Here is a 17,066-nt window from a genome sequence, read left to right as displayed (position 1 = left end):
TTGTTTCAGTTTTTAAAATTCACTTTAAATTTTACTTCTTTTCAATATTTTGTCTTATGATTAGTCATGGCAGGTTCTAAAGTTATGCTCTTAAAGAAATAATGTGTTTTTGGTTATGGCGCTATGGAATAGAATGCTACTATAGGCAACAGGGGGTATCAGGGGTCTCCCCAAGAAAATAAATGGGTTAAGTTTAGGGTTAGGGTTAAGAAAATCATACAGTAATGATAAGACTAATTAATTTTGTCAAAATGTTACGTTAAAAAAAGAAATCTGCAAAATGTTTTGGGTATGGTGCCATACCCATTTTGCCCTCTGGCAGAAACCCTGATAATGGGATGCTGCTATGAAGTAAACTAAATGTGTCAATTTGTTATTCTGTATTAAGTCTTTTGAGACAGGGGAAGGATTCCAGCTGATAAAACATTCACTGTGTTGCAGGTATAGAGTCTAAACTAGGTCTGGGGATGAAGCAAGAGAAGTAGTCGAATATATGAAGAAGCTTGGATTTGTAAAAAAAATTTATTTAAAATTCACGACCCACATAGAACCTTATGTTAAGACTCCAAACAACCATAGTTGTGCCAAGGTGCATTAAACGGATATTCGTTCTCTTTTCGTTTTGTTCAGGGACCGCGTACCATTTGTGTTCACATCAGACATGGCGTATGTCATCAACGATGGTGGGAAACGAGCCGATCACTTCCAGCACTTCATCGATCTCTGCTGCCAGGGTTTCAACGTTTTACGCAAACACGCTGATCTGTTCTACAGCCTCTTCTTCCTGGCAAGATGCTTGTCTGTCTGTGTGTGTGTGTGTGTGTGTGTGTGTGTGTGTGAGAGAGTAAGTGTGTGTGTGTTGTGTGTGTGTATGAGTGAGTAAGTGTGCGTGTAGTGTGTGCGTGCGTGCGTGCGTGCATACATATGTGTGTGTGTGTATGATCCTTTAGTACAATCTTTTAGGTAAATGCAGAACTGATGTTTAATACACATTTTTTATTTGTTAAATCAAATATTCCAGGACCATCATTTATGTCTTGCAGAGTACTTATCTAATTAAAATAAGTAATTTCAAGATTGTTGATATTTTATAATATAGACTTGGTGTTATTTAAAGCTTATACTAAAATATTTCTTGAAAGTACTATCTCAAGTTTATAGCCCTTTTCTAATGTTTTTGAACAATATATATATTTTTTCATTATTAAAATTATAATACACTTTCATTTCCTTGATGAGCATATAAATATTCAATGTATTTTGGTCCTCCTAATTGTTTGTAGTAGCTCAGTATGGATTTTTGCTAACCATAATACGTATGTAGCAATTTAGTTGGTTTTTTAACCAGTCAAAATTTGAAATAATCAGGTCAAGAATTTTCCAAAATGTGTTTATTGATAAAATGTTTACCGTATATCTTCGCCTGTAAGTCGATCTCGGCTATAAGTCGAGTCCCTAATTTCAAGCCCTGAAAACGTATTTTTTTTATTGACCCGTTTATAAGTCGACCCATGAAAAACAACGTTTAAATATTGAAGTATTTCTTATTTTCAGCACATGAGAACAATAATGTACAATATTTGAACAAATGAAAATTATTTTACAAACTTTGGTTTTAACATTTTGTACATCGCAAACAAGTAACATAGCACCAAAACTAAATATTCCCTTAGTAGATAGTGAAAGCTGTTTGGCTGTTACCGTATGGCACTGTACAGCATGGTTTTGTGCACAGACAACAACTTTATTTATAAACACTGACAACAGATCACTACAATAAAACTGAAAGTATCAGTTAATCACATGTTTTGCCGCCATATTAATACATGTAAGGAGGATAACTCTGGAAAGTACACTGGTTTTTATGTATGTCCCTATTGCTCCAGTGAACTGCAGATATCAGTCTAAGCTGAAGTTAATCACCAACAAAACATTGTTTGAACAACCATTAATGCCAGTGACCAGATTTTAAAATAAACTCAGGCAACAGGTAGTTAGTATTGTTGACATTTTTGCTATTAGTGATGACTGTTATTTTAACTAAGTGGACTGTTCTCTTGGCATGCGAGTGAGATCGCACGCCATTTTGCATAACCAAAACCGTTCTAATGTAAAAAAAAGGGTTATTAAAAAACAAATGTGTCAAATTAACATATTTGAGTATAAATACAGGGCAAACTTCAACAATAAAACTTGTAAAATAATCCCCAAAACGGTAATATTTTTGGGTGAACTTTTTTTACCCTCTTATAAGTCGACCCCCCAAGTTATAAAATAATTTTTGGGTGAAAAAATTCGACTTATAGGCGAAGATATACGGTAATATATTTTTAGGCATTTTTATTTCCAAAATATCTTACTATTTTAATAGCTACAAACTCGGAATAATTTGTTAGAACTATTAATTTTAACAGCTGATGTATTTTTTCATGCTGGAGTGTCGTTAAACATTCATTCATTCTAAAAGTATATTTTATTATCTTCGCTTTCTTACTGACGCCACATAACCGTAAATAGAATGTGTTGGGTGCATCGTTAAATAAAACATTTCCTTTCTTTAACACAATTTCACATAAGTCCCACTGCTGAATGGTTTACAATGTGTAGATTACCGCAGACTGTTTTGATTTGTTCCAGATGTCGAGGTCGGGTATTCCCGGTGTGTCGGAGCAGGCCGCGCAGTATGTACGAGGTGCCTTGTTACCGGGACACTCGGACTCACAGGCAGCTGCCATGTTCACTCGGCAAGTTCATCGGACTTTCATTTAAACTAAATTGACATATTTTGCACATATGCTCTTGTCTCTCCTCCACCTCTGACAAAATTTCATTGGTTTATTTTAAATATTGATATTGACATTGCCAGGTAATGCACAACATGCACACATTTGTTTGTAAATATATCAAAATATTTGGTGGGAAAGCATTTCTTCTGTATAGAGGTAGGATCTAGCTTTGTCGGTAGAGTGCGAACCTCAGATGCTTGGGTCATATGGGCGGGAAGTAGCCCAGTGGTAAAGCGCTCACTCGATGCACGGTTTGTCTGGGATTGATCCCTGTCAGTGGGCCCATTGGGTTATTTCACGTTTCAGCCAGTGTACCACAACTGGTATATCAAAGGCCGTGGTATGTGTTATCCTGTCTGTGGGATAGTGCATATAAAAGATCTCTTGCTACTAATGGAAAAATGTAGCAGGCTTCCTCTCTAAGACTATATGTCCAAATTAACAAATATTTGACATCTAATAACTGATGATTAATAAATCAGTGTGCTCTAGTGGTGTCATTAAACAAAACAAACTTTAATATATTCGAATCGCCTTGGTGGACCCTTCTCCGATTCGATTTTCACATCCCAATTAGTGCCCCACGTCTGGAATGTTAAATACCATAGTATGTGCCTTTCTGTCTGTGAATAAGTGCATATAAAAGATACCATGTTGCTAATGGAAAAGTGTAGTGGGCTTCCTCTAAAACTATATGTCAGAATTACCAAACGTACGTACAGTAGCTGTTGATTAATAAATCAATGTGTTCTAGTGGTGTTATTAAACAAAACAATCATTTAACTTTATAATTCTAAACATAGTAAATATTTATTAAATGTGACAGTCGGAGCCTTTCGCTTATTATTGCCACCTGTGAGATCTGCAACTGTGAGATGAATTGGTGCGTGTTTGTTACAGGATGATAGAAGACAGCCTCAAGTCCGTGTTCACACAGTTCAACTTCTTCTTGCATAATCTCGCCCAGCTCAAGTTCTCCAGTCACAACGAGGGGGCGCTCTTGTCTTTTGTTCCAAAAACATACAGGTCAGTCACACTCTTAGATAGTACACAAACAAGTGCTGATGATTATAATGTAGTCACAACTGTATGTTCTCTTCCACCCACTGGACAAGGCACAATGTGTGTTCTTACTCTAAATTATACGTTATTTTTCAGTAAACTTTGTGTTTATTATATCTGAAATGGTATGTTTTATTTTACGTATTGAAAATTGCATATCAAAATGTAGTGGTATGCATGCTGATGTGTAGAGTAAATGCATCACGTTTTGTCACGGTCATTCACCTGACCGTTTACGGTTCCAATCTCAGTGGATAGCTACCTCAGGGCTTGAACTTAATGGCGGCAGTTGCTGTAGTTGTGGTATGAATTGTAGCTTGTGTCAACTGCTCATGTTCACACCTTTTATTGTTTGTTTTCAGTAAAGAAACTGATGGTAAAATTGTCAAAGTGGAATTACTAGGCTATCAAAAGCGATATACTCCAGAAAAGCATTATGTAAGTTAGACCTTTTTTTTTGACTTCATGTTTTATAGTAATATTTTTACAAAAGCTTGTGTTTCTCCCAAATGCCATTTCCAAGTATCGATGTCTTGAATATTACATACTGGTGTCATCACTTGAATTTGTTTGGTATTGCGATAGAGCTTTAATTATTATTATGACTTTCTCATATTCCTTTTAATTCGTTCATATGTTTATACACGAACAGTATAACGTTAATTTAGTCATTCCCCATACATTGATTATGACGATATAGTAATTGACACTCTTATATCCAATGAAAAAGTTTGCTCACACTGTCATGGGCTGTCTCACCAGGACAAAGCATTTAGTTTAATATTAGAGATTTGAGATTTAAAAATTGTCAATGAATGGGTCTTGAAGGTTTTTCTTCTCTTACAAGGTTCTGACCAAAAACTGTTTTGCAGCTAAAATGTTTAAGATGTTTCTGCAATGTTTTCCTTTACAGCTCTATATTGTGCAAAATTGTTTTGCAGCTAAAATGTTTAAGATGTGTCTGCAGTGTTTTCCTTTACAGCTCTATATTGTGCAAAATAGTTTTTCAGCTTAAATGTTTAAGATGTTTTTATTTTCAGCTCTACATTGTGCAAGTTGAAAGAGAAGAACAGAAAGTAGCCAGTTACATTTTCCGACAGTTTTCTGAGTTTGTTGAATTCCGAGACAAATTATCTGACATGTTTTCTTTGGTGACATGGCCAAATTTCTCCACACGGTAAAGCACCCATTTGGACAAACTTAGTTTTTGCTGAATTCAAATGAAGACCTTGTTTATTAAATTATAATTCCTGTCCTGAGTTAGGCCACCGATCTTATCGGAGGTCGGACTCGGGATAGGCGTGTTCAAAACCCTAGTGGTATATGAGCACGTTAAACTAGTTACCTACCTACATGGGATGGGCGTGTTCAAAACCCTAGTGGTATATGAGCACGTTAAACCAGTTACCTACCTACATGGGATGGGCGTGTTCGAAACCCTAGTGGTATATGAGCACGTTAAACCAGTTACCTACCTACATGGGATGGGCGTGTTCGAAACCCTAGTGGTATATGAGCAGGTTAAACCAGTTACCTACCTACATGGGATGGGCGTGTTCGAAACCCTAGTGGTATATGAGCACGTTAAACCAGCTACCTACCTACATGGGATGGGCGTGTTCGAAACCCTAGTGGTATATGAGCACGTTAAACCAGCTACCTACCTACATGGGATGGGCGTGTTCGAAACCCTAGTGGTATATGAGCACGTTAAACCAGCTACCTACCTACATGGGATGGGCGTGTTCGAAACCCTAGTGGTATATGAGCACGTTAAACCAGCTACCTACCTACATGGGATGGGCGTGTTCGAAACCCTAGTGGTATATGAGCACGTTAAACCAGCTACCTACCTACATGGGATGGGCGTGTTCGAAACCCTAGTGGTATATGAGCACGTTAAACCAGCTACCTACCTACATGGGATGGGCGTGTTCGAAACCCTAGTGGTATATGAGCACGTTAAACCAGCTACCTACCTACATGGGATGGGCGTGTTCGAAACCCTAGTGGTATATGAGCACGTTAAACCAGCTACCTACCTACATGGGATGGGCGTGTTCGAAACCCTAGTGGTATATGAGCACGTTAAACCAGCTACCTACCTACATGGGATGGGCGTGTTCGAAACCCTAGTGGTATATGAGCACGTTAAACCAGCTACCTACCTACATGGGATGGGCGTGTTCGAAACCCTAGTGGTATATGAGCACGTTAAACTAGTTACCTACCTACATGGGATGGGCGTGTTCGAAACCCTAGTGGTATATGAGCACGTTAAACCAGTTACCTACCTACATGGGATGGGCGTGTTCGAAACCCTAGTGGTATATGAGCATGTTAAACCAGTTACCTACCTACATGGGATGGGCGTGTTCAAAACCCTAGTGGTATATGAGCATGTTAAACCAGTTACCTACCTACATGGGATGGGCGTGTTCAAAACCCTAGTGGTATATGAGCATGTTAAACTAGTTACCTACCTACATGGGATGGGCGTGTTCAAAACCCTAGTGGTATATGAGCATGTTAAACTAGTTATATATCTATCTATTAAATTATGGGGGTTTTTCTCTGTCTTGCTTGAATTTTATAAATAAATTATTTCTTTTTAACATTAAAGTTTAAAATTTATTTTTTAAATTATTTATCATACTGGTCATACATGTATCTATTTTCATATGTGCATCATGTTTGCTTTGAAGTTTTATGTAAAAGGTTACTTAAGTACAGTCATTAAATTGATTTTGCTAACTGATTTTACTTAGGCTGGTCCTTGGACGAAGTAATATAAGAAGTGTCGCAGAAAGTAGAAAACAGGAAATAGATTACTTTCTACGAGAACTTCAGTCCAAACAGCCAGAGATATCAGAGGTATGTACTTGTTTTTTTATACAATTCTTTTTGTTATTATTATTCTATATATACATTTAAGTCCTATAAACACAATTCTGTGTGAAGACTGTGTTATTGAGATAACTTGATTATTAAAAAGTAATTTATTTTATTGTTTTTGCAGTGTGGTCTGGTGTATCTTTTCTTGATATATGTTTTGTGTTTGTTTCAGTGTGACCTGGTGTACACATTCTTTCATCCATTGTTACGGGACGAGCAAGATGCAGCACCCAACCTGAACATTATTAAATTCAGAGGTAAATGTGCTCTAAGTGGTGGTGTTAACAAAACAGCTTCATCTTATACAGGGTTCATAGCTCGGTTCGGTAAAGTTTTTTATGTGCATATATGCCACGAAGGCTTCACGCACGCCTATCACGGGCTTAATCTCTGACGTTTGCCAGTGACTAAGTCCGGGAAGGGGTGGGTAAGTTTGAAGTGGGCAGAATTTAGAAAATGTTAGAAAAGTCCTACGGAGAATAACCTGCATCCTAACCATGTCCGGACTAAGAAATTAAAACCAAAAGTATTTTTGAGTGCTCGGCCTAAAAGGTTTTAAGGTGATTTGAGCAATTGAACGGGCCCCAAGAAGTGCGTTGGACTATTTATAAAAAAATAAATATAAAAATTTTGAGCCACGACCAAAAAAATTTAAAGTCCAACTAAGCCCAAAAAAGGAGGTTACCTGTCCTAGGTAAGGTTGGCGGCTACGGGGAGGCGATGATGTAGTCCTCATTGAAGTGTGGCACCAGCTTCCTGAAGCTGTAAATCCGCAAGCACTTCACTAGCTGTAGGAACTGGGCGCCGGCGATGATCTTCATAATCCTGTGGACGGTGTAATTGTCCATGTCCTTGTAGAGGATTCCTTGTCAATAAAGACCATCCCGGCGCAACGTGACCACTAGGGCTTGCCCCACACCCCGTAGCTCCATGCTGTGGATGCCGATCTGGTGGCCATCCGGAAAGGTTTTAAAGTTGTCCTCGTAGACCCCACCTGGCAGTCTGTCGGGGTCCGTGATGTTGCCCACCAAGTACTTAGAGTACTGGCCTCGGATCTTTCCCGCTGCAAGCTTCAAATTGTCCTGGGCAGAAGCGGAAGGCCGAGTCTTGGCAGGCTGGTCCCCCGGTGGGGTCACACAGGCTTCCGCTTTGCAGCACCAACATTCAAAGTCGTCTCTGCGGAGTCCCCCATGGGGGGGGGGGGGGTCTCGACGCAGACAGACAATGAGCAGGAACCGCAATATTGCATGAGTTGGCTGCTCCACTTGCCGCGTCAGTTCAGTCGGTCGGCGAGTCGCCTCCTGTTGATCTGGCCGGTTTGGTCGTGGTGGGGGCAGCGACTCAGACGGGACTGCCGCTGGCGGTTGAGCCGCCAGCTTTATTCCCTCCTGAGCTGCCCCTGGCGCATGTTTCCTCTTCTTCGTTCCTTTCTTCCCTCCTCTTCTGGTCTTCTTTACCGAGTCGCCATACATTACAGTCACGGTCGCCCGTGACCCTGTGTATGCGACTCAGTACTCCACCAGTGCCCCAAATGAGGCAATCATTCCCCCCCAGGTGGGGGGGGGGGGCAGCTTGAGTGCAAGTCGACACGTCTTGTCTCATCGTTAGTTAGAGTAGAAGGCGGGTTCATAGCCTTAAAGACCAAACAAATTCAAAGACTTTTACCTACCATTTTCAAAGACTTTTACACAACGGTCAAAGACAGTAGAATGCAATAAAAATACCAAATTAGTTTGTTTACGTTGCTGTCTATAGCAAGAAATTGAGCTTTTTTACATGTATCATGAGAGGCTGAACTTTGTAAGTAGAAAATATCAAGTGTATGCAGCTGTAAAAAATATTGTGTTATGATGTAGCTACGCCAGCAGAAAGAAAATCAGAGTATTGATGTTGATTGAGAAAAATGTATAATAAAATTAAAGAATGAACACAATATGAGAATTTAAACATATTTATTATAATTCAAAGACTTAAAAATAATTTTTTCAAATTCAAAGACTTTGAAGGAATTTAAAGACTGCTACGAACCCTGTTATATTTTCTTTTGAAGATGAGTGGACTCAAACCTGATGTGATGATCATCGTCTATTGGATGTCAAATATTTGATAATTCTGACACTCGGTCTTCAGAGGAAACTAGCTACATTTTTCCATTAGTAGCAAGGGATCTTATATGTACTTTCCCACAGACAGGACAGCACATACCACATCCATTGATATACGAGTCCGGGAGTACTGGTTGGGATGGGGACAATAGGTCTATCGAGAAGGTTTGATCCTGTGACCCAAACACCTTGGATGAGTGCTCAACTGATTGAGCCAAGAAAAAAAAAAAACCCAATTAATTGCTTAAGATGAAAGGTCACCTAAACATGACCTCTCATTGGGTTTATTGTCTAAACTTTTGTTTTATAAGCACAGGGTCGGATTTTAGTCAGATTTTGTTTGGGGTGTTTGTCAATGTTTTCCGAAAATTATTAATAAAAATTATTTTATTTTTCATTGGGAATATTTATTAATTTTCATAGTTAGTTTTTATCTTTGTTGATTGATTGCAAACATATTTTATTGTACAGAGAACAAAAGAATTGGGCACAAGTTTGACAACTTACGAGGCCCTCTTCTATATACATACAATATACTTGGCGACCTATATTACATAGCTGTAAATATAAACTACATGTATACATTTAAGGATAACCGGTGTAAGGAAATGTATTATATACAAAAGAATGTGAAGAAAAGAAAAAAAATATATGATACAAAAGATTACACAAATAGTACATCACGTGCAGTTAAATTTGCTATCACATTTACAAATAATCCTTATGGTAATTTAAATAATACTTTATTAATCAAAATGATGAGTTTTTTGTTTGCCTTGTATTCAGTTAAACCAAATATGGGTGTTTTAATGAGTCGAATCGGTAGGTATGTCTTATAAAGGTAAAACTGTTTTAGTGAGTCGAATCTAGGTATGTCCTATAAAGGTAAAACTGTTTTAGTGAGTCGAATCTGTAGGTATGTCCTATAAAGGTAAAACTGTTTTAGTGAGTCGAATCTGTAGGTATGTCCTATAAAGGTAAAACTGTTTTAGTGAGTCGAATCTGTAGGTATGTCCTATAAAGGTAAAACTGTTTTAGTGAGTCGAATCTGTAGGTATGTCCTATAAAGGTAAAACTGTTTTAGTGAGTCGAATCTGTAGGTATGTCCTATAAAGGTAAAACTGTTTTAGTGAGTCGAATCTGTAGGTATGTCCTATAAAGGTAAAACTGTTTTCATTTTCATTGTTATTCTTTTTTTTTAGTTTATCAATTATTTTGTGTTTTCAGAACCAGTCTTACAGCCGATCGCAAACAGCTCTGGAATCCAGGGTCAGATAAAACTGTCTGTCCAGTACAACAAGGGGGGTCTACACGTGATGATCATGCACTGCAAGGAACTGGTTTGTACAGCATTTCACTTTATTATACGGGGTCAGATAAAACTGTCTGTCCAGTACAACAAGGGGGGTCTACACGTGATGATCATGCACTGCAAGGAACTGGTTTGTACAGCATTTCACTTTATTATACGGCGTCAGATAAAACTGTCTGTCCAGTACAACAAGCGGTCTCTACACGTGATGATCATGCACTGCAAGGAACTGGTTTGTACAGCATTTCACTTTATTATACGGCGTCAGATAAAACTGTCTGTGTACAACAAGGGGTCTCTACACGTGATGATCATGCACTGCAAGGAACTGGTTTGTACAGCATTTCACTTTATTATACGGGGTCAGATAAAACTGTCTGTCCAGTACAACAAGGGGTCTCTACACGTGATGATCATGCACTGCAAGGAACTGGTTTGTACAGCATTTCACTTTATTATACGGGGTCAGATAAAACTGTCTGTCCAGTACAACAAGGGGTCTCTACACGTGATGATCATGCACTGCAAGGAACTGGTTTGTACAGCATTTCACTTTATTATACGGGGTCAGATAAAACTGTCTGTCCAGTACAACAAGGGGGGTCTACACGTGATGATCATGCACTGCAAGGAACTGGTTTGTACAGCATTTCACTTTATTATACGGGGTCAGATAAAACTGTCTGTCCAGTACAACAAGGGGGGTCTACACGTGATGATCATGCACTGCAAGGAACTGGTTTGTACAGCATTTCACTTTATTATACGGGGTCAGATAAAACTGTCTGTCCAGTACAACAAGGGGTCTCTACACGTGATGATCATGCACTGCAAGGAACTGGTTTGTACAGCATTTCACTTTATTATACGGGGTCAGATAAAACTGTCTGTCCAGTACAACAAGGGGTCTCTACACGTGATGATCATGCACTGCAAGGAACTGGTTTGTACAGCATTTCACTTTATTATACGGGGTCAGATAAAACTGTCTGTCCAGTACAACAAGGGGTCTCTATACGTGATGATCATGCACTGCAAGGAACTGGTTTGTACAGCATTTCACTTTATTATACGGGGTCAGATAAAACTGTCTGTCCAGTACAACAAGGGGTCTCTACACGTGATGATCATGCACTGCAAGGAACTGGTTTGTACAGCATTTCACTTTATTATACGGGGTCAGATAAAACTGTCTGTCCAGTACAACAAGGGGTCTCTACACGTGATGATCATGCACTGCAAGGAACTGGTTTGTACAGCATTTCACTTTATTATACGGGGTCAGATAAAACTGTCTGTCCAGTACAACAAGGGGTCTCTACACGTGATGATCATGCACTGCAAGGAACTGGTTTGTACAGCATTTCACTTTATTATACGGGGTCAGATAAAACTGTCTGTCCAGTACAACAAGGGGTCTCTACACGTGATGATCATGCACTGCAAGGAACGGCCCTGGTTTGTACAGCATTTCACTTTATTATACGGGGTCAGATAAAACTGTCTGTCCAGTACAACAAGGGGTCTCTACACGTGATGATCATGCACTGCAAGGAACTGGTTTGTACAGCATTTCACTTTATTATACGGGGTCAGATAAAACTGTCTGTCCAGTACAACAAGGGGTCTCTACACGTGATGATCATGCACTGTAAGGAACTGGTTTGTACAGCATTTCACTTTATTATACGGGGCGGGACGTAGCACAGTGGTAAAGCGTTTACCTGATGCACTTTCGGTCTGAGATCGATCCCCATCGGTGGGCCCATTGGGTTATTTCTCATTCCAGCTAGTGCACCATGACTGGTATATCAAAGGCCATGGTATGTGCTATCCTGTCTGTGGGATGGTGCATATAAATGTAGCGGGTTTCCACTCTAAAACTACATGTGAAAATTACCAAATGTTTGACAACCAATAGCCGATGATTAATAAATCAATGTGTTCTAGTGGTTTCGTAAAAAAAGAAGAAAGAGCTCCACTTTATTATAGATGTGCATCAAGATAAACAGAGGATACTCCACTCGTGTCTTGTGATATCATAATTTATCAGCACGAGTTGATAAAAGTATGAAATCCGAGGCTCACCGGGGATTTTATAAACTTTTATCAACGAGTGCTGATAAATTATGATATCACAAAACACGAGGGGGGTATTCTTTTTATCATCCATTATCATTCTTTTTATTTGCGACAGTTGTAAACAATGTCAGTAATGTGGGTTGAATGTCAGTGGTAGACTTGTTAAATGGCAGTGGCGTGACGGCACTAATGGTAGGTTTAGTGCTGAAACAAACACAGTGATGTAACAAAATATTGTCTTGTGATTAAAATTTGACCAATCAAGATTATTGCAGAGATATCGCAGGAGATATCGCAAATTATAGTGCCTGCGACATCTCCTACAAAAGCCTTTAATGGATGATAAACATTAATATTGTTTAACTTATTGCTTGCTGCTAAAAATACAAATAACAGCAACAGGGAAATAAATTATTATATGTTTTGTTTGGAATAATAGCCTGCAAATAGACTTCTTGTAAAATGTGATATTTCCCTATTATTTTGACTCTTTGTATTTTAAAAGTAAAAATAAAATAGTCCAGTTTTTGATCAATACAGTCAATGGCATCATGTTATATTTGTTTTACATTTCAGGTTGATGGAACAAATCTCCCAAGTCCGTATGTGAAAACATACCTTCTTCCAGATCCTGAAAAACATACCAAGAGAAAAACTAAAGTTGTAAAGAATACAAACCACCCAACATACAATGAAGTGGTCTGTACTTTGTGCATGTTCTTCTTACTTGAATGGTGTCAGTTTGTGTGTGTGTGTGTGAGTGAGAGTGAGAGAGAGAGAGAGAGAGAGAGAGAGAGAGAGAGAGAGAGAGAGAGAGAGAGAGAGAGAGAGAGAGAGAGTGAGAGAGAGAGAGAGAGAGAGAGAGAGTGATATTAAAAGATGGAGAAATAGACAGACAGATAGAAGACAAATGAGACATAGACAGACACAGACATGGGAAAACAGACAGAAAGAGTGAGAGAACAAACAAACAAATAGATAGTGGGATTGAGAGAGACGGAGAGACAGAAATGGGACACCGACAGAACAAATAATAATTGGACACCGACAACAAATGAGGAAAAACATGACCATGCATAAATGTTGAAACCTACATGCATACATATTAAAACCTTCATGCATAAATGTTGAAACCTACATGCATAAATATTGAAACCTGCATGCATAAATATTGAAACCTGCATGCATAAATGTTGAAACCTACATGCATAAATATTGAAACCTGCATGCATAAATATTAAAGTGCTGTTCCAGATGTATGATGTATTGAGCTATATCAATCAGGATATTATTTAATATGATTAGAAAATTTAAAAAAAAAATGTAAAAAAATTATATACCGGTATATTTTCCATTTAAAAATATTCTCCTGAAAAACAGAACCAGATGAATTCGTTTCGGGAATTTCCGTAAGATTTGATCCGTGACGTCACGAAGGGAACTCCTTTCGATAGTCGGCGCCATTGTTCATTGTTTCTTTTTTGTTTATTATGGTTAAACGGCGTGTTGTTGGCGGCTGTAGCAATACAAAAGCCGATAAATTTAGTCTTCACGCATTTCCTAGTAATGTTGCTGTGAGAAAGCTGTGTGTGAATTTGATTAAAACAACGTGGAAATACTGGACAGGAAGAAAATGCCGGAGACCGTGGCGACAACAGACACTTTAGTTTCGATTCGTCCGAACTGACTTGTCGGCTTAAGCGAGATATGGGAATACCATGTGTTATGGCTTTTAAAAAAAGATGCCGTACCAACAGTTTTTCTGTGACACAAAACAAATGACAACAAGCCGACGCCATCCACACCGAAACGACCTTGGGGTGCATATCGTCAATGTCCCAAATTGCATTATGCTTTCAACTCCGGTCAGTTTGTTTTCTCATGCAGTTCGTGCAATCATCGAGATCCGATTTGTTGTCGTTTGCATCTCGTTCATTTGTGAGATTTTTCTTTACAGTTCGAGAACATTAAAACAATAAAGTACAGACAAGTAAGTATCTATAGCCTAGTCCGTCCCATCATACAAAAAAACCGTACATTTTTTGTAAAAAAAAGAAAAAAAAGGAGCTAATTTTGTATGCATCTTAGAAAACAATCGGCTCAGAAATAAATGACTTGTAAATTCCATAGTATGAAAAAAGGCATTCCCTGTAAAACAGACTATAAATATATTAAATTAATTTTACTGTACCTTCCCACAGAGAAAACCTTTTTTATTTCAGTGCAGACTGTTTTCACAACTGCACACACAAAAAAATAGTATTGTTTTGTTATTTCCAAAACACTTTTACTTCTTTTTTTTACGTCAAACTAAACTGGAATTATTCACAAAAAAACCCATCTTCATCGATGGATGGGACGGACTAAAAGTCGTTTTTGTTTATTTCTTAAAATTAAAATAAGTTATTGATTTCTGAGCAGACTGTTTTCACAACTGCACACAAAAAATAGTATTGTTTTGTTATTTCCAAAACACTTTTACTCTTTTTTTTTACGTCAAACTAAACTGAAATTATTCACACAAAAAAACCATCTTCATAGAGGGATGGGACGGACTAAAAGTCGTTTTTGTTTATTTCTTATAATTACCGATATCGGGTCCACTTGACTCGTAGAATTCAAGAGTTATTTAACGTCTTTTCTACTACATCACAAGTATTAGAACATACAGTGTAGCAAAATAATTCGCACGAAAAGCTAAAGAACAAAACAAGAATAAAAGTTGTAAATTAGTGGTAAGCTGTCTCCACGACCATTTTCATCGTCATCTGTCAGGCCGGTGGTTCGTCGGAAGATGTTCCAGGTTCAAACTGATAAGGCATTATTTGTTGTGTTGCACAAATATTGGTCCAGTCGTCATTACTACACTATTCATCATCGAAAGAAGAATCGCATGATCAATGAGCTTGGCAGTCGCTGTCGGTCCCACTTTCGCTTGCGCTAGAAGTTATCTCGTGGTAGGTTTCTGTAAAGCGCGTTCCCTTAGTGACGTCACGGCTATTTACAGGCAAATGTTTTTACCGAGGATTTCACTCGGTCGTTTCCGGCAGTGTTCTAAGGGAGTGATGTTTTAATACTTTTATGGGGCATTTTCGTAATTATTGATTTACATATCGGTGTAAAATATTATTGCAATGAATTAAGAAAGCATTTAATTGTGGAATTTGAAATTTTAGTGTATGGTTTGGCACAGCACTTTAAAACCTTCATGCATAAATGTTAAAACCTGCATGCATAAATGTTGTTACCATAGTTTGACACCCAATAGCTGATGTATTTTTAGTGCTGGGGTGTCGTTAAACATTCATTCATTCATTCATGCATAAATGTTGAAAGCTGCATATTATTATTTAGTATGTTTTCCTTACGTCTTGTATGTGTTGTTTCAGATTGAATACAAGATCTCCCAGCAAGAGATTAATGGCCGCACTCTTCAGGTGACTGTGTGGGACCAGGTGCTTGGAGAAAACAATTTTCTAGGAGCTCTGTACCTGAAACTTCGTGACTTTGACCTCAGTAAACCAACTACCAGCTGGTATAAACTGGGGAAAATTCAGATGACCACTGGAAGTAGTATGGCTTAGGAAAAACTGAAAATTGATGTTGCTGATTAATTTAACTCTCCCAAAAACCACGAAACAAATGAAGATGACAATTATTTAACAGGTAGTAGTTAATACATTTAAATGAATGATGTTTATAAATGTGCATTATATGAAACCGGTAGACTACAAGTTTTAAATCATGTGTGATCAGCAGATGAAAGTACAAGGGCACATGATTTCAGAAGTTGGTGCTTTGATAAATAACATTCTCTGCATGTTTTCAGAGGTGTTTGCTTAGATGAAAACTGCAGACTCTCGGTGGTGTGAAATAAAGTGCGAGATAAAGTTATGATGGTGTGTACTAAGCAGCAATGAAGACATGCTTACAGTTGTCCTTTGAGAAATCTTATTGATAACAAAACCATGAATGAATGAAAAAAAAAGTCTTCCAATGTCGTATCAGAATGTTAGGTTGGACGTACCTCAAGCACGGTGCAATTTTTATATGCCTTCAACTTTTTGCTTTCTTCTGTGATAGTATATGGCCTTGAACAGTGCAAAATCAACTAGTTTAAGTAAAAATTTGTGTTGCCCATTTCCATTTGCAATAGCAATGAAGCAAGCCTTGCTTTTCTGTGCAAAATTTACTCTTACTAAAACAATTGTTAGCTTTCATCCCTTTGTGTAGATTAAAAAAAGTTTATTATTCCTGTGAAGACTTAACTAAAATCCCAGACAAGTTTATTTTATGAAAGCTGCAGAAAAGTCATGCTTAAAAATGAAGTTACTATTTAAAGATGTCATTATATTTTTGTCTGCTGTAAACATTTTTAGATGTTTTTCACTGATGCAGACATTTTTTACAAATGTGCATAATAATTTTGTTTTGTGTTTTCATATGAGCAGCTAGATTAGATTATTAAAGTTAGTTTTAAAGTTAAAACTTTTTTAAAAACTTTTTTTAATGTAGTCATCTATTAAATGATTGAATATTTTTATATAATTTATTTCAGAGTAATAACTGGGACATTATGCAGCAAAAATGAACTCTGTTTCGAAATATTTTCTTCATAATAAAAACAAATTAAACATATATTAGCCAAAGCTAAACATAATGTTTGTATAATAGATGTTACTTTTCTACTTCTAATATTTTAATATATTCTATAAATTTAACTTAAAATGTTTTGTACTGAAACAGATAAATGTTTGAATTTTTATTTTTATAAATTAAATAAAATTAACAATTAATATTTAATTTTTTATAATGCTTAATAAA

General features: G+C 37.5%; 1 protein-coding gene across 1 annotated transcript in view; it reads left to right on the top strand.

The window, feature by feature from the left end:
* The window catches only part of LOC121382287 (phosphatidylinositol 4-phosphate 3-kinase C2 domain-containing subunit alpha-like), a 54,838-nt gene extending 38,065 nt beyond the window's left edge, over positions 1–16,773 (top strand). The window contains exons 27-36 of the mRNA XM_041511856.1: positions 631–787; positions 2,638–2,744; positions 3,687–3,812; positions 4,211–4,286; positions 4,889–5,025; positions 6,617–6,722; positions 6,916–7,000; positions 10,076–10,188; positions 12,819–12,941; positions 15,632–16,773. Of these exons, the coding sequence (XP_041367790.1) occupies positions 631–787; positions 2,638–2,744; positions 3,687–3,812; positions 4,211–4,286; positions 4,889–5,025; positions 6,617–6,722; positions 6,916–7,000; positions 10,076–10,188; positions 12,819–12,941; positions 15,632–15,826 (1,225 nt within the window). The 3' untranslated portion in view covers positions 15,827–16,773. The remainder of the gene's footprint in view (positions 1–630; positions 788–2,637; positions 2,745–3,686; positions 3,813–4,210; positions 4,287–4,888; positions 5,026–6,616; positions 6,723–6,915; positions 7,001–10,075; positions 10,189–12,818; positions 12,942–15,631) is intronic.
* The last annotated feature ends 293 nt before the right edge of the window (positions 16,774–17,066 follow it).

The sequence above is a fragment of the Gigantopelta aegis genome, chromosome 9 (assembly GCF_016097555.1).
Source record: "Gigantopelta aegis isolate Gae_Host chromosome 9, Gae_host_genome, whole genome shotgun sequence".
Lineage (NCBI taxonomy): Eukaryota > Metazoa > Mollusca > Gastropoda > Neomphalida > Peltospiridae > Gigantopelta > Gigantopelta aegis.
Note: the sequence above shows the minus strand (reverse complement) of the source record. Positions and strands in the feature narration are given on the sequence as shown.